This window comes from Netta rufina (genome assembly GCF_964035555.1).
Source record: "Netta rufina genome assembly, chromosome: 1".
Classification (NCBI taxonomy): domain Eukaryota; kingdom Metazoa; phylum Chordata; class Aves; order Anseriformes; family Anatidae; genus Netta; species Netta rufina.
In genome coordinates, this window is record NC_140123.1 from 146,934,169 (window position 1) to 146,959,240 (window position 25,072).

A 25,072-nucleotide genomic window follows, 5' to 3' on the forward strand; every position below is an offset into this window, starting at 1 on the left:
CCAGCCTGCACTGCCCACCCACAGAAATAACGCACCCCAAATGTTAGCTCAAGCACAACCATCATTCCTCTGCACCTAGTGGGAAGCTGCTCCATTTGGTCAGCCGAGTGCCTTCGCGGCCCTGTCCCAGAGTAAAAGAACGGGGTACTCCCCCTTATCCCCTCTGGGCAGTGCTCACATTTTCCAGCAATAATCCAAGACTCTCAGCCCTTCCTATCACACTGCCTGATCCCAGAAAGTTGGGTTTGCCAGGGGCTGCGCTCGGCAGGGCCTGTTCTGGTGGAGAAGACGGGGGGAAGATGTTTGGGGGCTGCTTTGGAGGGTGAAACCGCTTGCTGGAGCTGCTGAGGGATGGTGAGCAGGCTGCAGGCTGCTCAGGTCTGCTCAGGTGCCAGCACTGTGGCGAGCAAAGCATGTGCTGCTGAAGCACTTTGGTCCTGCTCCTTTATGCGCAGTCAAGGTTGGCATTGCCATTTCTGTTTCTAAACTGCATTTCATGAGGCTGTCCGGGTTTCTGGGAGGAATGCTTATTAAAAGAGGTTTTGTAATTCTCTTACAGCGAGTGTGTGGTCTTTTCCTTTTCTAAACTTCTGCTGTGCTCCATTCAAGTGTATTTGTGCTTGGAAAGAAACCTTGGACAGAGAACAGCTGACGGAGAGCAGATCAGACTGGGAGCAAGATGGAGCTGGCTCAAGCTATGTTCCTGCTGCAGATGAGGCAGGTACCCCCCACCTGCTCAAAGGGAGCCTGCAGCGGCCAGGATCGCCGATACACCCTGCTTGGAGGGAAATCACAACAGCCAAAGGATGTTGTTTGTGGTCGTAGAGAAAGTGCTCGTTAACCGGTAAGCTTTGCTGTGCGTGGCTGAGGCTGCAACTTCCTTCTGTTCACAGAGACCTGGGTTTGTTGCAGTACTCGAGGCTGGTACAGGGAAAGTCCCTGCAGAGGGCTGAGCCCGTCCTGCTTCCTCATTCTTTGCACTCTCTCCACTGGGCAAACCTTTTCTGTGTCACCTGCAAACTTCCTCGTGAAATCGAGCAACGCCAGACCAACCCTGAGCAAAACGAGGCCTCCTCCCCACAGGTCACACAGCCTCACCCCCTGCTCTTACGGGAATACCCAGCGGTGTGCTTTACCGAGGCGATTAGAGGGGTTGTCGTTCGCGGAGACCTCCTGAAACACAACACATGTGCATTTTTATGGCCAATTTGGATAAAGTTACCACTGCAGCTGGTGACTGCAGCTCCAAGATAACACCCAGCACGTGACAGCCTAGCAAGCAGCACACCAAGGAGCCAGGAGCTGTGTGTTTTCAGACTGTGGCGTGGCTACAAGTACCGATGTGTTGTTGCACAACTTTGCCGTGAACAGCTGTCTCCCCGTTGTTGTCATGTTGTTATTACTTGTAAATGTTTCTGCAAGAGCTTTCAGGCCCTACCACTAATACGTATTTTCCTTAATGTCCTTTTGGATTAGATTAATAACTCGATGTGCTTTTGAATCAGATTAATAAAGGAAAACAATGTCTGTCGTAAGAGAATGTCCCGGTACATATTATACCCTCAGGAAGTTTGCAGAAGACAGCAAGCTGGGGGGAAGTGTTGATCTGCTGGAGGGTAGGAAGGCCCTGCAGAGGGACCTGGACAGGTTGGGCTGATGGGCAGAGGACAGTGGGGTGAGGTTCAGCATGGCTGAGTGCTGGGTCCTGCACTTTGGCCACAACAACCCCATGCAGCGCTACAGGCTTGGGGCAGAGTGGCTGGAAAGCTGTGCAGAGGGAAGGATCTGGGGGTGCTGGCTGATGAACACGAGCCGGCAGTGTGCCCAGGTGGCCAAGAAGGCCAACGGCATGCGGGCTGGGGTCAGGAGCAGGGAGGTGATCGTCCCCCTGTACTCGGCTCTGGAGAGGCTGCACCTTGAGTGCTGTGCTCAGCTTTGGGCCCCTCGCTACAAGGAGGACATCGAGGGTCTGGAGTGTGTCCAGAGAAGGGCTGCAGAGCTGGTGCAGGGCCTGGAGCACAAGTGCTGTGAGGAGCGGCTGAGGGAGCTGGGGGCGTTTAGTCTGGAGAAGGCTCAGGGGAGACCTCATGGCTCTGTAGAGCTGCCTGACAGGAAGGTGCGGGGGGCTGGGGGGCGGCCTCTGCTCACAGGTAACCAGTGACAGGACCAGAGGGAATGGCCTCAAGCTGTGATAGGGGAGGTTCAGGCTGGCGATGAGGAGACATTTCTCCTCAGGAAGAGCAGCCAGGCACTGGGACGGGTTGCCCAGGGAGGCGGTGGGGTCACGGTCCCTGGGGGTGTTTGGGGAGAGGCTGGACGTGGTGCTTGGGGACACGGTCAGTGGTGACACTGGCGGCAGGGGGCGGTTGGACCCCCCCTTCCCTGCCCCTCGCCACACGGACACTGCGGGGGCCTCGACGCCCGCGGCCGGCACTGCGCCTGCGCGGCAGCCCGGCTGCCCGCTCGGGCCTTCGGGCAGCTTCGGCGCCGCTCGGCCGCTTCCGCCGCGGTTACGTAAGGCGGGGGGCGGGGCGCGCGGCGCGCTCTTTCTCTCCGTGTCCTCGCGGCACCCCGCCCCGCCCCCTCGGCCCGGGGAGGGAGGGAGGGAGGGAAGGGAGGGGGGGACGCGCACGTGCCCCGGAGGGCGGGGCGCGGGGAGGCACGCGCTGCTCCCCCCCCCCACAGCACACACTCGGTTCCGTCCGCTCTTCTGGTGCGGGGGGGGAGAGAGAGGCGCGCAGGCGCAGTGCGGCGCCCGCCTCCGAGGGGAGGGGGCGAGGAGGAGGAGGAGGAGGAGGAGGAGGAGGAGGAGGAGGAGGAGGGCGGGGAGGGGAGGGGCGGGGCGGGGCGGCGGAGCCCCAGTCCGGGAGTTCTTTAAAGATGGCCGGAGCGGCGGTGGGGGCCGCTGCCACCGCCACCAGCACCGCCACCCCCGTGTACTGCGTGTGCCGGGAGCCCTACGACGTGAGCCGCTTCATGATCGAGTGCGACATCTGCAAGGACTGGTTCCACGGCAGGTAGGGACGGACGGACGGACAGACGCGGGGACAGAGGGGACGGACAGACAGACGGACGGACAGCCCTGCCTCGCCGTCCCCGTGTGCCCCCGCTGCCGGCCGGCCGGCGGACAATGGCCGGGGCTCGGCTGGGTTTGACGTGCGGGAGGAGGAGGAGGAGGAGGAGGAGGAGGAGGAGAGGGGGGGGGAGGAAGGTGATGATGGTGATGGTGATGAAGATGAAGGGGCGCCGGGGAACAAAGGCAGCGAGCGGGGGGCGCCCGGCCCCGCGTGTCCGCCCCCGTCCCGCGGGGCGCGGCGCGGCGCTGCCCGGGCCCGTGGCGCTGCCCCCCCCCCGCACCGCCCCCTGCCGGCACCGGGCGGCTCTGGGGGGGTGGGGGGGGGGGTGATGGGGGGGGGGGGGGGGGGCCTTTGTGTGCGGGGAGCGATGAAACAGAGCCGCACCGACTGGAAAGCACAGCCACAAAACACAACAAGGTCGCCGTGCCGCCCCCAAGCAGCTCCTCATTAACATTTTTAATGAGGCGGCTGCTGGTGGTGGTGGTGGTGGTGGTGGTGGTGCTGCTGCTGCTGTGCTGGCCCGGGCTGTTGTTTGCAGCGCCCGCTGTGCCTCGCGGGGCTTGGCGTGAGTTTGTCAGAAGTTGGGGTCGCTGCTGGTGGGAAAAGGGATGGGGCAGCGTCCCGAAGGCCTTGTGGGGTCGCGGGGTGTCCTAGCAAAGCTTTCTCTCCGCACGTGTGTCAGCCTGAGAGGCTGCGCTGGGGATCGCTCGCTTTGCACGCGAGCTTCATGGAAACACCAGTCCTGTGCGCTAACACTGCTGCGGTACGGGCGAGCTGCTCTCCAAAGTGGTTACGAGGAGGAAAGGCTTGTTTTGCCCAGCCTCATGTCAGCCCACTGGCTCCGCAGCCCTTTAAAGTCTCAATCATCTGCCCGGAGACCCACAGCATCTCCGGTGCTGAGCTCTCTCTGTCAGAACAGTGCTTGCTCGCCGGCAGCCCCCCATGTGCCAAGGGCAGCTGGCAGCAGCCCCCCGGCTGCCTGGCTCCGGGTTGAGCCACACAGACCCGTGACAAAGGGCCGGGATCGTGGGAGACGGGTATCTGCTCCCAGCTGTGCTCTGCCCTGGGAGCTCCCCTCCCTCTGTCTGACACGATCTGAGGTCTCTTACGTAGCTCGTGGAGGAAAATAACCCAGTCCGAAACGGCTGAAGTTTTGGGGGAAGGGGTTTCTCGCTCGCTCGGTTTCTTTCTTTTCTTTGTTTACCCAGCCTGGGGATTGATGTGACTTTGTTAAAGCCGTGCTTGGCTAAGGTGCGCTGGCATGATGTGCAGCGCGGTGTTACCGGATTACAAACCGTGCAGCCAGAGCGCCGTGGCGATAACACACAGCAGGCAGCACCAGGTCTGTTTCCGACAGCTGTGCCAGACCCTTTGCATGGTACGGGATCCTTCTTCTGGGTGTCCTCCTTGTGCTGTCTGCCTTCCAATGACCCTTTCGGACTACTGTTGTCAATAATTAATCAGCGTAAACAAATAGGTGTTTTATTTCTTCTGGCAAGTTGTTCTGTAAAAGCAAAACGTCTCCATGTGCCTTTGAGGCTGTGAACCTATGCTCTGGGTTATGGTGACTCTGTAAGTGGGCCTAGCACCTGGCCACAATCTTGTGTAATTACCTTTTGCTGACAAAAGAGCATTACGTGTGTCTGCCTGTGTTGTAGGCTTCAGCACTTCCTTGGATGGTTTGCCAGGGAGAAAAAGACTCTAGAGACTTGATGTGACAGACTGTCACATCTTTTAGAGGGGCGCATCCCGCTAGATTTCAGACAATTTCCATATTTACCTGTTTTTCTTCTTCTAATGAACATGTCCCATGAAGCTGCCTCCCCCTTTCTGCCTTGTCTAGAATATGCCCCAGATAAAACGCAGCAGAAAAAACTCCTTTATGTCATCTTGTGCTCAACTTTTTCTCCAGTCTTTTCAGTAGCTCTTCACACCTATTTGAGCTCTTGGCTTTGTCTTCAAATAATACAATGCATGACCCTTCTCCTTCTACCCCTGTCTCCCTTCATTTTTTTTTTTTTTTTTGATGCTGTACCACAGTTATTGGTTAACCACATCCTGCCTTCTTTTCTCACTCGTGTCTTTTATTGTGATATATTGTATGCGTAAGGTTAAAAATATATATGTGCTGTGTGTGTGTGTCTGTCTGTGTGTAACTTACAGTTAATTATTAGAACATGTCTGGAGTTTGCAGAAATCCTGTTGTCAGCACTGAAGTCTTTGTCCTTTGTTTTTTTTTCCTGTCTGTGACACGTGTTTTGACTAGCTATAACTGCGTTGCGTAGATGTCACTTCTTGTAGGCTAGCTTTAAGACCAGCCTGAACAAGCTGAAGTTTCTTTAAGCATACAATTCAGTTTTTGTCTGCACCACGCAGTGGTGTCCGTAATGCTTCCGAAGCAGATTATCGCGGAGCTGGCTTTGCGAGGCTGTTTACTTTGTCACACTGCACCGGTGCTGTGCTGGCCGTAACGGAGTGGAGGGAAGCCAGGCTGTCAAACTGAGAATCGAGACACGCACGTGCCCCTGGAGGCTTGCTGGGGCGCTGCTCCAGTGGTGTTTTGTTTGTGAGCCGTCCTGCGCCGAGGCTTCCAGCGTGCCCCAGTGGCAGGTAGGGTAAGGCTCCGTCCCACCTCGCAGTGCCAGCTGCAGTGGATCACTCCCCAAGCAGCCTTTGCCTTTTTAAAATGCTTGTGACCTTTAGCATGTCACTTTTTACATCAAAAACAGTTGTTTTTGTTTAACTAAGGAAATGTTTTATTCTTCAAAGCCAGAGCAACAGGGGAACAGAAAGGAAGCATCCCTTTTTTCTTCAACAACTGGTAGCTTTTCCTAATATTTCAGAATTGCATCAACAAAGTTGTTGTGCCCTCTCTGCTCCCTCGCAGAGAGAGGTCAGAAAGGAACCCGCCCACCTTTGCTCGGCGTTACGTGCAGTTGCATCTTCGGTGTTTTGTGTAAATGAAACTTGGCGGTCACAATGGCTGTGTCTGTTTTGACTCCTCGTGTTTACAGAAAGCAGCCGTGTGTTGGGGCAGGTGAGAGGGCAGCAGAGGGAATGCTGCCCTCCTCTGTGTGCAGTGTACATATGGACATAGCTCTGTTACAACACAAACCCCCATTAATTACATTTATATGTAATCATTTTTAAATCAATGGCCCTTGCTCTCAGGATTAGTTCTGTGCTCTCTGAAGCCTTCTTGAAAGAATGAACTTCTCTTTTCCCCCTGTCCTAGAGCAGTTCATTGATGGTACGTAGGACTTTGCCATTGAGCTTTTTTTTTTTTTTTTTTTTTTTTTTTTTTTTTTTTTTTACAGCTTTGTCATTATTAAAAAAACATTAAGTAACATCACTTGAAAAGTAGAGTGATTCATACGCTTTCGAGGATGGTTATTTCAATTGCAGATACCTTGAGGCTTGTTGCATTTTTTTTCAAATGGAAAAATAAACCTGCAAAGCCCAAAACATAACATTAAAGTTCATGTAGGACATAGTTTTTTCTGATACTAGACTTCCTGATAGACTTCAGCATGCTGTCTTTTAGCCTCTGAAGAAATACAGTATTTCCCAATCGTGCCTTAATCTGACCTCAGCCTCAGAACGAAGGTTCCCTCTTGCAGCTGGGAAGAGGGCACCCTGTACCTATCCTAATGCGCTGCTCTGCATGCTGAAGGCAGGCTTTCTTTCTCTGTGGAGAAAGAAGGAAACGTACATGCTATAGTGACTACTTAGCCTGAATTGGTTCTTTGTTTTGGCGCTTTACACACCAGGTTGTGCACGATGGGCTTCACCGACCCTTTGCTGCTCAGAGAGGCTGGCCTGCTCCTAGCCGCGTGCTTGTGTCGTTTCTCTTGCTGGTTCAGTGCTCGTGTGATTGTTTGGTAAGCCAGCTCCACCGAGGAAACCCACAGAAAGCATTCCTCTGCCGGGTTTTGCTGGATTACTGAGCTGAGCAGGCTCCCCCGGGGTGAGGGCAGGGCTCGGGGCGTTGCGAAGCACCACTTGGGGCTGCGGTGCTGGAGGAGATGGTAGCAGGGGGAAAAGACAGGGGAGCGCCTGGCTTCCTTCCTTCTGGCCCTCTTTAGGGTCACGCAGCTTTGTGGAGCAATGTCTGCAGGTGCAGGTCTGCCTTGAACCTGCTGTGCCCGGCCCAAACCCCGCTCATCACCAGCCTGCAGGGAGGGCGAAGCGCTTGGGCCACAACTGGAGGGGACATGGGATGAGCAAAGTGTGGCGATGCCCTGCAAAGAAACACGCAGGGTGTGAGGAGAGGCTGTTAGAGACGCCTTTTGGTGCAGACCTTCTGTTCGCAGAGAACTAACTAATTATGAAACACGCTGCAGTACGTTCAGGGGCCTGAAGTGAATCAACAAATCGCTGTCTGGTCACCGGGGCTTTGATCTGGCACCAGAGGCTGTTGAGCTGGCTTTCTGCCTTTTATGATATGGAAGTCTTAAATTCTTCCTGTGGAAACTGGGAGCACGTTAGGGAAATGTTTCAGACCTCAGGGGACAACAACACATTTGTTGATCCTGCTTTTCTTTGGTTTGGCCTTGTTTCCTTCGAGGGAAGGTGGAGGCCTGAGCTCCGGCCCAACGAGCTGTGTGTCCTTAAGAACTAAGTGATTTCAGGTGACTTTGTCTGTGCTAGCAGTGCCACAGCTGAAACAGTTTGGGCTAAATGGAGAGGAAGCTAGTAGTAATAAAGATGCCAGACTAGTTTTGGTTAAACCAAGAAGAAACTAGCAGCAATAAAGATGCCAGACTAGCACTTGTGTAATTGAATGTCTGTTTCAAATCCTTTTATAGTCTTAATTTGAGTACGCCATTTCCCCCCCCTCTCTGTTCCCATCTGTGAAGTGGGAAGACTTATTAATATATATTAAAGTAGATGTATTCCACCATAATAAGCACTACACAGTAGTACGTATTCAAATTTCTTCAATTTTTGAAACTATGTAATAACATCTAGCATTATATGTATGAGGTTTTCCTTTTTACAGTTTTCTTGCAAAACTGGCTTTGTTTGAAGTGTATATGCTTCTGAAAGTTAACACTTCTTCCCTTTTGATCTGTAATCTGCCTTTTTCATTATATTTTTTTGATGTTCTGGAATAAAGCATAGTAGCTGATTTAGAATATGCATTCTGGCATAATAAACATGAGAAGAACAAGAAAAAAAAAAAAAGGCATTGTCCAGTCGACATTTCTAAGACAGACAGGGAGCAAGTACATCATTGGGCTTATGTAATTAGAACGTGACAAGATTTTTGTGAGCTTCTAAGTACTGGTTAGGATGCTGATAGCTCTAGTACCTGTTAAATGATACTTTTAAAAAATATGAAGATTCAGCATTAGTGATTTAAACAGCGCCTTTTGTTTCTTGTAATGCTGTGGTTGATCTTTATCAGTTTTACTGATACTGTTTTTTTTTTTCTCTTCACCCGTTCTTCATTACGTCAATGAAGATGCTGCAATTTTTTTCTGTAGTTTCACTAATAGCAAATTCATAACTAGTTAACTTACGGTTACAAATATGTTATTTCCAGGTGCTTACGTAGCACTTCTGTATCTTTCTTTCCTTCTGCTTTATCTAATATTTGCTTCACCTGACGGAAGAATTAAAATGTTTTCCAATGGCTCTGTTTTGTGACTTTTATATCCACAAACTACAGGGGTAAGAGAAGTCTGGGTAGGAGGCTACTGCTTGGTGCACTGATGTCTGTATCTGCTCTGCACTATAGCACCTAGCAGATATGAAATACACTCCTTTAAAACAAACAAAAAACAAAACAAACAAACAAAAAAACCCAACAACAAAATGATCTGTTGGCTGTTTGTAATGCTGAGCTCTCCGAAGACAACAATAATGTCAATAAATGGCAATAAAATGGGTTAAGCCTTGCAGTGGAGTTTCATTCTGTTAACACGAGTTTGCCCACTGGCAGTTAATCTTGTTTTCACTCTTCATTTGTGGTTTCTAGCTTTTCGTGGACAGTTACCATATTCGTTAGCAGATTTCATATGCTCAGTTCAGTGTTGTGTGCACTTTCTATATCTTCTGAAAGATCATGTGATGCAGTGTCTCTGCTCTGTTTACATGACAGTTTGCACAAGATGAAGATGAACTCATGCTCTTAATATAAATATTTATACTTGCCCTACATAATTTTGAAATCAAATACCGTCGTCTCAAAACAACTCTGAGTAATCAGCAAAGACTTTCACAGGTACAATGTATGTGCTTCAAACAGAGAAAAATACTCCTGTATTTTCATTGCCCAAGTATGAGAATTCTTTTAAAAACATTGCTATTGCTTATAGGGGAGAGATTTTAGTGAAACACACAGCTTTTAGAATGGCTAGGCTATTGCTCATCTGTCAGTCCTTTCTAATGCATTGTAACATTAGCTCACAAATACATGGAACTAACAGTCTGTGGAGTATGAATAGTCTTCAGATGCCTGCTGTATGGTGGTAATGTGGATTTATGTGGCTAGTTACATCTCCTCGGGTCAGTTCTGCTTTTGAATGGAATTAATATTTAATACTGTTTTCTCCATTACTTCAGCATTAACTAAAGTAGACTTTAAAATTGGTCTTTTCTTTTTGAAAATATTGAGTTCATTGCTGCTCAGGCAGCCATAAATGCTGATGTTTGCTACAAAAGCAAGAAAGCTTCAAAAAAGCAACAAAAAAAATCCTCCTCCATATCATTCCATCTTAAAAGCTAACTGGAGTGAGGATGACTGCTCTAAATTTTTAATACATTGTGGTATAAAGTATATTTATTTTCATTTGAAACCATCAGCTGAGATTGCAGGTAGCTTGGCAAATTAATTTCATAAATTTAATCATATTTCTTCCATTTACATTAATGCTGTATTCACTTAAAAGCTCTTAAAGCACTCATCATGAAGACGAGTGCAAGGAAAGGTGACATTCTGAGAAATGAAGTCTTTGGTATTCAGGATGTAGGATCGATCTGATCTGTCATTCTTACCAGTTATCAGCAGGTATTTTCTGAATAGACTGACATTTTCCTTTTGGGATGCTGGTGCATGAGGACGTATAAACAAAGGCCAAATTGTGTAAATGAAAAGCAGCCAGAGAAATTGCTGTGTCTTATTATCCAAAGCTGCTTGTAAAACTTGGTGGCTCGCCAGTGATACAGATCTTTAGTTTTGTTTCAGTAACAAAAATATTCCAGTCATTTTGCTAGATGATAACATCATCCAGTTGACTTACAAAACTCAGTGTGGAGCAAGCAGAGGTGCAGTGGGCACTGCAGAACTTACCACGGGCAGATCTGTGAGCGGTACTGGGCGGTTTAGGAACAGTACCAGAAGGATGGTCACAGTGATGTGACAGTGTGCCCAGGCAAGTGTCGCCAGTCTGCCTCTGAGGACAGCTTTCTTTCCCTTTTTATTTCGTGATGGTGTGTCGTATTGGCAGGCCACAGTCTCAAGCCCAAATGAGACGTCCAGGCGTTTCTCTGTGCTCTGTTGCTTGTTTAAGAAAGGACCAAAAGCACGTTACTAAAAATGTTGTATGCATGTAGTCTGTTAAATCTCAAGCTGAGTTCCAAGCGCAGTGTTTGTCTGCACTGAGGATACATCAATGTGCAGTGAAAGTGAGCAGCAGCTTGCTGCCTCTGCTGAGCTCTCCTGTGTCAGCTGCTGGTTCCTCTGGGGACATCGTTGTGAATCTCTTAACGCTTTGGTGCAATGTGCTGCTCCAATATCTTGTAAGGAACTTGGGAGAAGTAGCTTAGACTGCTCTTCATATTCTTGCTAAGGAAGAAGAGTGGCTTGGTTAGTTGTTGGTATTGAGTGATGGGGCTGGCATCCTTACTGAAAAGTGAGTGCCTTATTTAACGGAGTGAAACCAAATGCCTGAGCTGCAGCTCCTACTTTGTGTGGTCACACGGCTTGTGCTTGAAGCATCATGGACTGGACTTCCACAAAGGATTTAGGTATGAAATAGAGTTAGGACTATCATCTGTCTAGAGCAGAATTCTTTGAAGCAAAGAAATAACTCTCAAGTACTTCTGCAAACATTACCTTTTGCTTTTACATCCTACTAGTAAAGGTTAAACTCTAATTTTGTCATTTGGAATTGGCGTCTCAGCTAGCATTGCAAAATGAAAACATACTGTGTTCGCTTTCCTGGCCCTTACTTGCATGTGGAAATAACTTTAATGGCTAAAGAAGAAAGCTCAAACCCTCCACTTTGTACAAGTGTAAAAACTCTTTACTTCCAGCTGGCTGGTTCTGTTACTGGATGCTGAACAGGCTCCTTACTGTAAGAGAAATTGAAATCTTGTATATTGGCGAAAGGAAGCTACCACTGCTGGTGCCACTGCCCCACGTGTTAATGTGGGGTAGTTACCTGCTGCTTACACAGGTAAATGCATGCCTCATATGTAACTGGTTGTTTTCCAGAATGTATTTCCTTATATTAAGGAACTGATACGGGTTAACTCTACAGTTCTGTTTGTTTATGGCACAGCAGTACCCTTGTGACAGTTTTCTTTTTCTAGCACTTGTCAATGCATGTCTCTGACTTGATTGGCAGGACTCAGCGAATTTCACAGCCAAATCTGTATTTTTTCATAGGGTAGCACTGCATCTAATTCCATCTTGTCTTTGATAGTTTTGCACAGTGATATTATGTTGGAGGGGGGCAAAGAAAGGAGGCAAAATCATGAAAAAATCGTAAAACTTACGGAAAAAATTAGCTTTTGAGTATGGTCAGATAATCATTTTTGTGTGGTGACCATCTCTATGAAGTTATTTGTGGGAGATGTTCTGTTGCAGCCAGTAGGCTTGCTGATGCAGACTCATAATTGAGTTTTTGATTTGATGAAAGCTGCCGTAAGGTGTACAGAAAATAAGTGATATTCAGCGTTAATTTGCAATACAACTTTCTGTATCTTTCTCCAGAAGCTTCTGAATTGGCTTCACCGTGTCTAATCTTAAACCTTGTGTTTTTTGAAGATAGAAATGGAGTTTGAGGTTGTTTATGCAACTCTTAAGGTTTGAATTGCTGCTAAAAGTAAGAACTTTCTTTTTAGGGAAAGTTGACTGTGGATGTATTTGTATTGATATGCTACTCATTATTGTGCCAAGTTGGAGAGTTGTCACTCTTCAAGTAGCTTGATTGTTTTTTCTTAGTATTTTTTAGTTTGATAGTGGTGTGTAATACAAACTGATAAATAAACTTCTCTTATGTAATTGAATTGTGAGAAAATGGCTTAATATTTTGCAGTCAGTGTATGAGTGGACTAGATTAATGCTCTTTGGAGATGGTTGACCTCCAGTCCCTTAGCTAGGAAATGGTGGTGAAGGATTGAGTTCTTTCCTCACGTGAAGCATTTACTGGTTGTTGTTAATGAGTCAAGAAAAGCGTTTTTGGATCTTCTGGGTTATCTTAGTGAAGGTAGGAAAGAAAAGGAAACCATTACTGCCACCTTCAAACCAGAAAAGCACCAACTGTTAGGTGTTAGCGCTACTCCAAAAGGTCTGCCAGGTATGGGTCAGGTTTTAGGCAGATTCCAAGTCATTCTCACCAATTCCTGAAATCTTTAGAGAAATGGATGCTTCTGCCCCCCTGACAGGTGCGTGCCTAGGTAGGGGTGGACCCTCCTGTTCATGGAGGAAGCAATGTTAAATCAGAAGACTGAAAAAAAAAACGTTATGTTTTAGGACCCACAAAAGGTTGCACTGCAATGAGTGCTCCCTGTATGATGACAGGGGCAGGGACCAGGGCTGAAGATAATCTCGGCTATGTCTGAGTGCCCTAGCCAGGTTGTTTGGGTTATGCTGCATTCTTTTCTGGGCCCATAATTCTCAGATTCTTTCCTGCAGAGTAAGAGGCTGTAAGTGGGGGAGATAAGATGTCTCTTTAATAAAAAGTAGCCTGGAGATGAGCATTCCCCTGAGGTGTGTGGGTTTGAGCTCTAACAACCTGAATGAGCTTTGCTGCCACCTCACTTGAAAAGCAAAATAACTCCTCCCTTCCTCAACCCCAGGATATAACTATTTATTTTAGTGCCCAGTCCTGTGGAAGTGTGGTCACACACCTCAAATTCTCTGGAATTTCCAGGTCGAATGGAGAAGTGTGAGGTGAGTTTAGGTACCTCTGTGGTTAGCTGTCTGTCTGAATTTAGGTAGTCCTCAGGGGCCTACATCTGTAGGGCCTACATCCGTATTTGGATATTGCAGTAATGCCTGTACTCAGGCATATCCTTTTTCTCTCTTCTTGCCATATTTCCCTCATTCATCTCTGTTCTGGATTTGAAAATATCTGCCCCTTACCCCTCTATTCCAAGGCTGGATCCTGTCATGCCTGCTGTCTTAACTAATCCACTGCTAACAATTGTTGTGGAGCAACAGGCATCTGCTGGTCTTATTTTCAGCATAAACCAGCTTTATAAGCGTAGTGGTAGACTCAAATAAATACAGAAAATTTGGATTTAGCAAAATTTCCACAGAATCACCAAACTGTTGGGGTTGGGAGGGGTAACTTTGAGATCATCTATCCCTCCCCCCCTGCCCGAACAGGCTCAGTAGCTGGACTTGTTCCAGTGAGTCTTTGTCCCTCTTGTACTGGGAGCCCAGCACTGGTCCCAGTGCCCTGGCGTAGCCTCACCAGCACTGAGCAGAGGGAAGGATCACCTCCCTCCACTGCTTTGCCTCAAACAGCCTGGAACACTTAGCCTTTTTTGCCTTGAGGCTGCATTGCTGGGTCAAGGTCCTCTTGCTGTTCACCACAGCCACAGCTCTGCAAGAGGAGCTTGTGTTCCAGCCCGTCAGCCTACGGCGTGTACTGGTGCAGATTTCCCTCGCAGACAAAGCGTGAGACCCGTGATGCGTACTTTCACTCTTGAGTTGCAAAGACTTACATCAAAACATTGTCATATAATCACTGCTTGTCATATTGACACCCAAAACGTGTCAATATGGACGTGTTGCTCTTTGGCAGGCTTCCTGTCTTCACTTGTAGAAACAACTAAGCAAAATTTGAGCTAGAATTTTTGTCCTGAAGAACTAACTTTATTTCCCCCCCCCCCCCCACAATAAGTGAACCTTGATGATTCTGGTAATTTTTATAGGAATAGTAAATGTACTAGCTTTCAGGGGCCCTCTTTCAGTAGATCCTCTGATTCTTGCTTTATATTTTCCTGTGTGTACCCTTGTTCACATGTTAACTGTGTTGTGCCCACTATGAAGAAAAAGAAGACATAAGAGCTACATATACATATGCCAGATTAATATACAGATAATATCTTTTTTCCTTTCCAAAAGCTGTGGAGCTGAGTTGCATAGACTGAGATATAAAGATTACTTCTAAAAGTGTTTGTGTACGCAATCCAGAATAAAAGATGTGGAATTGTACCTTTGCAACTAATATAGATGACTTTAGATAGCTCATGAAAGAGCAGAGCTGCTTTCAGTAACCTGGATCTGAACTGGTTAGAGTTTGAGATTAAAATCAGTGTGTTAAATTGTAACCAGAATAAAAATAATTGATACAGATAAAATTAAACCTTAGAGCTGATGTAACTCAACCCCCAAACTCTACTTAGCTTTGTTCTGTGCTATTTGAAGTTTCCATGTGGTCTGAAAATAACTGTGCTTCATTAATTCCATCTGAGGAGGATTGAACTGAGATTACTGTAGATAGAGTAATGTGTAGAAGCAAGTTATTGATATGTCATGGACTACAGGGATGCAGTTCTGCTGGTATGTTCCTCTGGACCTCTATAAGCAGCTGAAAATCCAATAAAGATCTCTAAATTATGGGCATTATCCAGTTGATTGAAGGAGCTTATTCTACTTACTGCTCTGCCAGCCAGCCAACATAACATCTGATATTTAAACTCATTATCTGTGTATCTGAAACAGTTTGCTTGTAGCATAGCTTAAATAGAAGTTAATGTAATCAACTACTCCATCTGCGTTTGAAATGAGGATGGTGAGCAGCAATGATGAGCCAGTTTGCTCTCGGATTTCTTCAAAAATGAAGCGTCTGTCTCTGCTTGCTATTGACTGCAAGTTTATTTGCCGTATAAAAGTAAGGTATTTCAAAGCTTTGGAAGCCATCGTGCGTTATTCTGTGTTGTGGTTAGAAAATGCAGAAATTATTCTGCTTACTAAAAAGCTTGATCAAGGGAAAAAGTAAGTTCTTAGCAATGGCAGAAGAAGATTGTTGACTGGAGGGGGAATTACATAACTGGGAGGCAGAAGAGTGTAAGAATGTCTTTGAGTTTCCCTTTTTTTTTCTTAAGGGAGGAAAAATATTTAATGATTACAACTCTGAAGGAAATAAATTAATGTTAGGTACAGCTGCAGAGCCTCTGAGTGTTCTGGTGAGTGTTAGGAAGCCTTTAAAACCCATCTGATTCAGAAACTTTTAAAGCAGTGAGGTGATCCAGTGTGTTCAGTTCAAGGCACCAATTAAAAGGTGCGTAAAGCAGCCTGAACAAACTTGCTGTCGCTGCAGTCTGTATAAATAGCCCCACAGTAAGTAACCCAGGATAAGGGATTTGCAGCAGTGCAGTCTTAGAGGTTGTGCGAACGCTGGTTACTGGTGCTAGAGCGGGGGGATAGGAAAGGGTACTGACCTGTTGTTAGCTGAAAGCTGTGTTCTCAAATCATGCCTGACATTTCCTAACGCAGGTGCACAGGTTATAAAAACAGTTGTTAGCTTCCTGATCAGTCCCTTCAGGCGAAGAAGCCATTGTGGGTTTTCTTCCTGTTCACCTGCACAGCTTTTATTGTGACTGGGCTTGGGACAGGTCCGATGGTGTCTACTGACGGCGTTACTCAGGATGTTGAAAGATGTACAGGCTGCCTGGCATGAAGTAACAGAGTACTGATAGTACTTTGTCGTGCGTGCATCATCTTTCTAAACAGCTTGTCTCTATTAGGCAACCTGATCTTTCTAAACAGCTCGTCTCTATTAGGCAAGCAGAATTACCAGGCAGCGCTCTGCAGGAGGCTGCAGACCAGGCCCTTCGCTGGTGAGGAGCAGTCAAGGCTTCAAGCTGCTGATAAGGAAACTGAACTGCTGAAGATACCAACAAGATTGCCAAGTGAATCAAGAACTGCTTTTAATATGTGGTGTAGATCACCTGAAAGAGTTATTTGGTCCTAATGCTGAAGAGATTTGTTTGTTACACAAGAACATGAAATTAAATGTTTTTTTTTTCTAAGGCTTGTGTGTGTGTAATTTTGGAATTCAAGAACTGCTGAGTATGTGAGTATATTGGTAGTGAGTAGCTTAAAACAAACAAACAAACCCCAAGCCCCACAGCCAGAACAGCAACAGCAAAAAGCCCAGCCAAACAAAACATGTGCATGCACACAAACAAAGCCATCAAGTCCTGTCTTCCAACAACCTGGCATCAAGTGACATTGCTGGTGTTAAAAGCAGGCAGGTGTCTGCACATTTCAGAATGGTCATCATGTTTCTATCAAACTACGAGGTGGGAAACAGTCTGAAAATTCTTCTCTCTGATCTTGTTCTTCATGGAGAGCCATCCTGTGGCTTAGAAATGTGACTTTCAAATTGATCTGTTGGAGTTACTGCCAAGACAGTTCTGTAGGCAAACAACATGGACAGTGGCATAAAAATCATGGCTCTGCCTGGTACCTGCCTCAGCCGTTCTTGCACCTGGGTCTCCAGCCATGTGGTTTCAAGGAACTGATGAAACTAAATACTTTAAAGATGGATCAGGATATCTAAAGGCAGTCAGAGTAAAACCATAAATGCTATGCTATCTAAAAAAGCTTGCTTCACTTGGCGTCCAGTGCCAACACACACATCTCTTGGACGTGATAACATCTTTTTTTCTGTGCTGTGCAGATCATACAGTTAAATTCTAGGTGGTTTTTCAGGTCTGTTTCAGAAGAACATCTCTCCCTGCAACCTGATTGTGTAAGCTGTTGGCAATCCATTAACCCCCGCTGGTTCCAAGCATCAGTGCACAATGAGGGTAGGGTTACCCCATAGCCCTGACCAGTCTGGTGATTTCTGCTGCCAGACAGGGCCGTCCTGCTTCTTGCAGCCCTCTCTGGATTACACAGTCCCGCTCCCTTTCACAGGCTGGCTCTGATAGCTGTCTGTGCTGTGGGGTGACCTGGTAAACAGGGAACTGAACTGGTTAGGGTAGTTTCTGTCAGATAGGCAAGTGAAAACAAGGTGCTTTGTAGCCAGGCTAGTGCTGGGGCTACGGCTGAGAAGGGGAATGAGTGCTTGGTCGGGAGCGAATGGGGAGCTCGCCTCTTCCAGTGGCTGCCAGCTGCTAGATCAATGCAAGCTGTATCATGTCACTGCTTCTTGGAATTTGTTTGTCACTGTGGGTAGAGCCTCAGTTTCTCTTCAAAGGCTGCCTTTGATTCAGTTGACTTCTCAATTTGCATTCTCTTCCAGTGCCCTCTCCTTAGAACCAAATAGCTGGCTTGTGTTTGGTGCACAAAAGCACCTTGATACCTACCAGGAAAACAAACCTGCTACAAACTCTGTGCTGTAACCAGGATGGGTTTGTATTGGCCGTGGCCAAAGGGACTCCAGCACTCCTTAAACTGCATCATCTGCAGTGATTCATTAAGGCAGAGACAGAATTAGTCTGTGAAACTTGGCATGGAGGAGGAGAAATGAAAATAACACCAGTGAAAGTTGAGGCAAGCACATGTGCGTAGACAATATATAACAAAGAAAAATCTCATTTTAATTTCACTGTGGGTGTTTTCATTCAGGAAAAGAGGTGGCCTTCACTTACTGTATTACAGTTGTCATAGTTGATTTATTCCAGAACGGTTGGAGGTTTAATTAATTTGTATACTGGCATCCCTTTTTCACCCTCTTGCTACCTCTGTAGTAGAACCTAGCCTATTTCTTCCTTTTTTTTTCCTGTTGGGGAAATATTGGTGGCAGTTTTGGGTAGCAGTTTGTTCTCAGGTAGACTATAACCATGCACCAGACACTCAGTTACCTATGGCAGCTGCTTTAAATGGGTTGAAGATTTTTGTGTTGTGGTGGGTTTTTTCCCCCATAGTAAGAAAAGTGTTATTCCTTGTTGGTTCTGCCTTAAGCTTCGTGGTTTGAAAGTGTTACAACCAAGAAAAAAAAAAAAGTATTTTGAAATACTTTTTTATTTCTTATCCATTTTTAATTGCAGTCAGAACAGCATAAACTTGGTTAGGGATTGGAATAAGGCAAGTTGTGTAAGTAAGATGCAGTTACCTGTCAGGGTTTTTACTAGGAACATCTCAGTGGGGGGAGGCGTAAACTTTACATGTTTTGGGGCCTTGATGAGGAGGTAAAAATAATGCATGGAAAAACGTTCTTAAAGGTCTAGAAACCTTTGTAGTCAGTGTATAGGGAGTAAGGGTGAAAATAAATCAGCTAACTTCTGTCTTTATTCTCCCCCTTCCAATGCCCTCCCTCTTGAACCAGGTAATGTGTGTATCCTTCACTCTGTATAGGGCCCATGCCACCTACCAGGGGAACAAAACTGCCACTAAAGAGAAGTGAAACTTCATATCGGTAGTGGTCAAATGAATTGGGACACCAATTTTCCTAGAATTACTTAAATCCAATCTTAATGCCTTTGTTTTTTCCCTGCATCAGTTGTGGGGAGGGCAGGATGGTGTTCATTTACTTCATCCTGCTTCTAGCAGTTGCTTTAGATGCCACCTCTTAGTTGCCTGGTCTTACAGATCTGCTGGTTTCCCTCTGCTGTGGTGTATCAGGCTGGGCATACTGGGGGGGCAATGGGGCAGGTGGGAGTGAGAGATGCAGCAGAGGGCAGTCCTGGACTCCTGAGGTGATGGCTAGTGCTGAAGAGATGCTCTTCAGGTCAGATTGATGTAGGCTTCTTTTCCTTGCTTTCCTATAAATCACATGTCATGATTCACTTGCTGGTGTCATCCTGGTTTATCTCATCTAATCACTTTCACACTGAAATAAAGCCTTCAAACACCACTGCAGCTTTTAAAGGCCTTTTTCTCCTGGCTTTCACTGACATACTGTTTAGTTTTGAGGTCTGCTGTAGTTTACTTAAATGTGATTTTTCTGATTTTATTGAGGCAGCTTATTTTGATAAATCTACAGTAAATGATCTAGGTTCCTTCAGACCTGCATTTCTGTAAAACAATGTTTTCAAAAGGATGGGGACAAAAATGAACTGTAAATACTCTTTTAAAGCAGCTTAATGCGATTGGTATAGTTGGGAAGAATAAGCAGAAATCTCTTATTGCATAAGAAGGAGAGAGAAATTGTGTGCTTAATGGATGATACTAAACAGAAGGGATACATCCCAAATACTTCAGTGATGTTAACTCTGCCTTGTCACAAAGTCATTACTAGCAAAAGTACTTCTCTCATACAGCTGCTGCATGTAATCCGTGGTGGTAAGCCAGACTGTGTCTTCTCCTGGCGCTCCTATCTGGTAACGAAAAGGTTATTTGCCGTTGGTGTACATTTTTGCATGTGGAGTTCTTTAGAAATCCCGAGCCTGTACTTATTTTGACTGCAGCATGAACCCTGCCCCAATTTGTAATAGTTACAAAATCATTGTATGGAAAATCAGTTTTCCACATACCCTTTTCATAAGCATAGATGATTAGATACATGATTATGCTGATTATACTAAACACACAGTTGTCAAAGTATGTTATGAAAGTAGGGGTCCTTTCTCTCTTTACTTCAATGTCACAATGTAATTGTACTGATACACATGTTTCCAAAGATCTGGTTTATGTTCACTCTCAAAAACTTAGCAATTCATTTTCTGATTGGACTGGAATTACAAAATAGCGTGCAAATAATGTACTTTAATGTTGTTTCCCTGAGATTTTAGGTCCCATGGTGGTTATGTTGAATACATCCCTAAATGTAGGTGGAAGGTTTTGTGTACCCATACCCGAGCCTATATTGTTACGTAACTAGATAGCTTTGTTCCATTGCTGGTGACTTCCCTTTTACATTTCTGCTTTTCAGAATCCGTTCTGTGGAGCTGAGCTTTCTTTGACAAGCTGTCACTTGCAGATTTTTCTTTATTTTAGCTTCTGTGCTTTGGGTGAATGAAAAGCTGTGGTACTTCAAAGAGAAACTATTTATATTGATTTTCTTTCTCAATGGAAGAATGCGCTTGAGTGTTGGCATTAAAAGTGTCTGCTGCGAGGATGGCACTACCATGGGTATCAAACTTTAGGTTTTGATTCTGGATGTCCAGAAACTCTGATCACTGGAGAGCCCTTTGGAAATTAAAATAGATCATTACCTATCTGCATGTTTGCATTACTGTGACACATCACATGAGAGAAACACTACTTAATTTAAAAGGAACAGGGATCAATTACATTAGGGAATACTAAATCTGTATAATGAATGTTTATATTTTTAGCGTGTGATGTGATGATTAATCTAGAGGAAGATCTCATAAGACTGAAAGATGTCTGAGCAATCAAAGAGGGGCAGAGTTGTGTGTTAATGGCGTGCAGCATTATTCTTGAGGTTGTTGTATGAAAAAGTATTTTCTGGAGAAAACTGGTAGCACTAAGAGAAGGAATACTTGCTAGAGATAAATGTTTTTCTTTTTTCTTCTTTGTAAATAGTGTATTTATGCATTCTATTTGAAATGTGCTTGTAGGAATAGTTCCCCTTAAAACATACTTTGCTTTGGAAAATGAATAAATATGGAGAAAATAAAAGCTCAAATACTTTCCTGTTGAGTGTCTTTTGTGTAATTTGTTTTATGGCAGTATGTTTCTAATATGTAGTGAATAGAAGCCTGCCACTTCTTTCAAATTGTTTAATTATCAGAGTAAATCCCTGCATAAGCCTAAAACTACAATTCCCATTGTGATTCCAGAGTTGTTGCCACACTTACCATGGTAAGATGAAGAGGAAGCTGGTGGTTCTTTCCACATTTCCATGTGGATTTGCATTTTGCAGTTTTATTATTGCATGTTCATATTTGTGTACGCAACTACGTGCATTTTGAAGAAGGGAAAATATCTAGCTGGTGCTTGAGGTTCATTTGTTTAAAAGCTTAACACATTTATTTTAAGTTTTAGACTGTCCTTCCTTTTGTTCTACAGTAGTCTGACATATAGTCTGACAACAGTACTGTCACACTGACTTTGTCTTCTATTCCTAATTAATTACCTTCATATCTTCCAAGAAGGAGTAACAGTTGTGGCTTCAGAAGTACTAGAGAACTATTTAGTTGTGGCAGTGACATCTTCAGTACTTTCATTGTTTTATCCTGTAAATATTGCCTACGTGACATAGTGTATGTGCCACTTGCATAGTATAGGCTTTAGTTAACGACAAAACAGAAAATTAAAGTTTTCCAAATTGACTTTGTATCTCATTGCCTTGCTGGTTAAGACTGCGTCTCTTTGCATTCTTGGGATGGGGTATGCAAAGCCATTCTTTGCATAACTTGCACCTTGGGTAATTAATTTTGAGAATTAAGGCAATAGTATTTTGGGTTTTGTTAACCTCAAGTATGAAGAACTGAAAGCAGCAACTGCAGACCTTATAAACGGAAAAGTTTACTGTAGTATGTGCCTGCCACTTAGGTAGTTCTTTGCTCAGTATTTTAATAGGAATATCTCTCATCTGTGATTTGAAACTTAGTAGTAAGGCCTGATACAATCTCATGTGTGTGTATTTTCAGCCTGAGATTGCTCAAGTGACATTTCTTTCCTATTGTTGAGCAGTCATTTTTAGAAAGCCAAAATAGGTTAGAGATGAAATAAAGCAGTGTTTTTGAATAACAAGTCTTAAAAATACCATTAAGTTTGTATTTGGTGAATAGCAAGGTATTGCTGTAACTGGCAACACTTGAGTTATATATTACGTTGAAGACTCTTATTGTCAGGGTTTCTAAAGTCTGTTTGAAAAAGGGAGTTGAGCAGGGGCTAACTTGCCACGGATCGGCTTGCTGAGCTGACTTGATGCCTGGCTGCCTGGTGGTTAGATCTGGTGACAGACACAGGGGGAGTCTATGGTCAGGCAGTTGTGGGAGGCAGGTTGGGACCTTTTCTTCGGAGCAACAGCCACGCTCAGTTTAATATTCTGAGAAATCATACCCCAAAGTAGTCACTACAGTTTTTGGACAATAAGGTTGTTACATAACTAATTGATTTCTGCTACCTCAAGAAGTATTCTTTTTCTCATTCCTGGTAAGGCACAATAGGGACTCACTGTCTGTACATCTTCTCAGCTCTTTTGGAGGCAAACTGGAAATCAAAAAAGGATTTGGGGATCTGCTCTTCCATGTAATGAGCAGGAGTCAATGGGAGAAAAGCCTATACCCCTAGTAATTGTCTGTAGCCCTGCATTCCTGATAATGGGGAACATGCTGTAATAGCCCTAGTATTTTTCATCTGTTCCAGCATTTTTGTTGATTTTCTTTTTTTTCCTGCTGCATGTCAAGATGTGTGCTTTTTCTTCTTCCTTGTACCAGATAATGCCTGCAAGTGCTTTCTGAGACATAGCAACAGAAGCTTGTGGGTGTCAATGTAAGGGGGAGTTGAAGAAGAGGATGTGCTGAGTTCTTGCTCAGAAATAGGATAACGGAGAAAGAGAAAGAAGAGTACCTGCAGTATTTATTCAGGGACAGTATGTGTATCTTTGAAAAAAACAATTTTTAGTAATTTTACAGCTTGGAAAAGAAAGAAGGTATTGTGTCTAAACATACTAGCACGAATGAATACAAGATTTGCATTTATTCCTTTTTACACTTGAAATTTTATATAACTGTAGAGTATGTAGTCTTTTAATAAGATAGTTTTTCATGTGATTATCTCTTATAAAGGGTATGTGAAAATAAAGTCTTGAAGCTAGAGTGTTTTGTCTTGTGTTTCTTTTTTTCCTGCTGAAACCAGGATTCTTTCAATTAGACCAACAACAGCAGTTAAGCAATATCCAAAATGCTATGGATGTGCTTGATAACATTAAAAGCAGTGAAAAGGAAAAAGCAAGAACAGTTTTAGTAAACAGCTATTAGATTTTGAAGGTGCAGCAGTCCTTCAGGTGACTGACCTGGGTCTGATACTTGATGCACCAACGCTGTGCTGCTGTAGCAGAGGAGAGCAGCCCAGTGCCTTGGATGGGTTCGTGCAACCATGAGTCTTCAGGGACAGTGCTTCCTGTAAAGGTGTGGTGGTTTCATAGGGGTAGGTAGGCAAGCTCCAGCACTCTGCTCACTCACTCCCCCCCCTCCCCCCCAAAAAAAAAAACCACAACAGAACAGGTTGAGAAAACAGGACAAAAAGGACAGCTTCTGGGTTGAGATAAGGACAGGGAGATTGCTCACCGATGACTGTTATGGGCAAAGCAGGCTCAGCATAGGGAGATTTGTGTAATTTATTGCCTGTCAGTGGCAGACTTCAGCAGTGAGAAACTCAAAGCACCTTCCCTCCCATCCACCCTGTTCTACCTCCTTCCCCAGAGCGACACAGGGGAATGGGGAATGGCTGCTGCAGTCAGTCCTGGATGCTTTGTCTCTGCCACTCCTTCATGGTCCCTCTCTGCCCCTGCTCCACGTGGAGTCCCTCCCACGGGATGCCATCCTTCCCAGACTGATCCTGTGGGGGCTGCCCACAGGCCCTCTTCAAGCACTGCTCCCACATGGCTCCATACCAGGGGTCCATCCCCCAGGAGCAAACTGCTCCAGCATGGGTCCCCCATGGGTGAGTGGCAGCTCCCCCCAGACCCCCTGCTCCTGCATGGGCTCCTCTCCATGGGCTGCAGCTCCGGCCCCAGGGGCTCTCCATGGGCTGCAGCCTCCTCCAGGCCACATCCACCTGCTCCACCGGGGGCTCCTCCACCCATGGGGGGGCTGCAGCGTGGAGATCTGCTCCGTGTGGGACCCATGGGCTGCAGGGGGACAGCCTGCTCCACCAGGGGCCTCTCCACAGGCCACAGGGGAACTGCTGCTGCCTGCCTGGAGCACCTCCTGCCCTCCTGCTGCACTCACCTGGGGGCTGCACAGCTGCTTCTCTCACATTTTTTTTCTCTCACGTTTTTCTCACTCCTCTCTCCCAGCTGCTGTTGCACAGCAGGTTTTTCCCTTCTTGAATTATGTTCTCTCAGAGGTGCTGCCCATGTCCCTCAGCTCTGGCCAGCTGTGGGATGGAGCTAGCTGGAGCTGGCTCTTCAGTAACATGGGGCAGCTGCTGGGCTCTGCTCACAGAGGTCACCTCTGCAGCTTCCCTCTACCAAAACCTTGCCACATAAACCTAATACAAAAGGTACTGGACTTTAGTAATTTCTTCCTACAAGGCATTCTGTCCCAATCATGAAATTGTTGAATCCACCGTTCCAAATTATCTGTACTCACCTTATCTACTGACATCTAAATAAATAGCAGTACTACAGTAGAGAACAGCATTTGTAGGTTCTTTTCTTATGTGAAAGAAGACTTACTTGCCCTTTACTTAATAGCTACTAATGGATCATTGCTTTTGTGTATGTTGGACAGTCCTCTTCTGGTTGTTTTTGATTTATGTGTGCTGCTTTTGTATACCTAGAATTTGAACAGTCAAATGGGAAGTTCAGACTAAAGCCAAGCCACTTGCTTTCTCATGAGACTTAAGTCTGGACAACTGGTTCCTTGAACTTTGAGTAGACAAGGATTTCTTCACTTGCCAGGGTTGGGCATGTTCTTTTGTGTGGGAAAAAAAAAAAAAAATATTACTTGCCAGATTCTTCTACTAGCTCTTGCTGACCTTGCCTTGATACTCGAGGATTAGTCTACAGCCTTCCTGCAGGAGATGAGCAATTCAAAAACTAGGTAATATATACTGAAGACATTTCAACCCAAATGGGTGGAGAGGTGAAGGATAATAACGGTATTTCATTCAGGAAAGCATCCAGTGGATTGGGAGTGTTACTGTTTGAGTATGCTAATGCTTTTCAGGCCCTGTGCTCTCTCTTAGTGACCTTGCTTTGATACTTGAGGTCTGAAGT

At 45.5% G+C, this 25,072-nt stretch overlaps 1 protein-coding gene across 2 annotated transcripts in view; it reads left to right on the plus strand.

The window, feature by feature from the left end:
- The first annotated feature begins 2,878 nt into the window (after positions 1-2,878).
- Positions 2,879-25,072, plus strand: part of KDM7A (lysine demethylase 7A) — a 61,284-nt gene continuing 39,090 nt past the window's right edge. For both annotated transcript variants that reach the window (XM_084288950.1, XM_084288951.1), the window contains exon 1: positions 2,879-3,017. In XM_084288950.1, the coding sequence (XP_084145076.1) occupies positions 2,881-3,017 (137 nt within the window). In that variant the 5' untranslated portion in view covers positions 2,879-2,880. The remainder of the gene's footprint in view (positions 3,018-25,072) is intronic.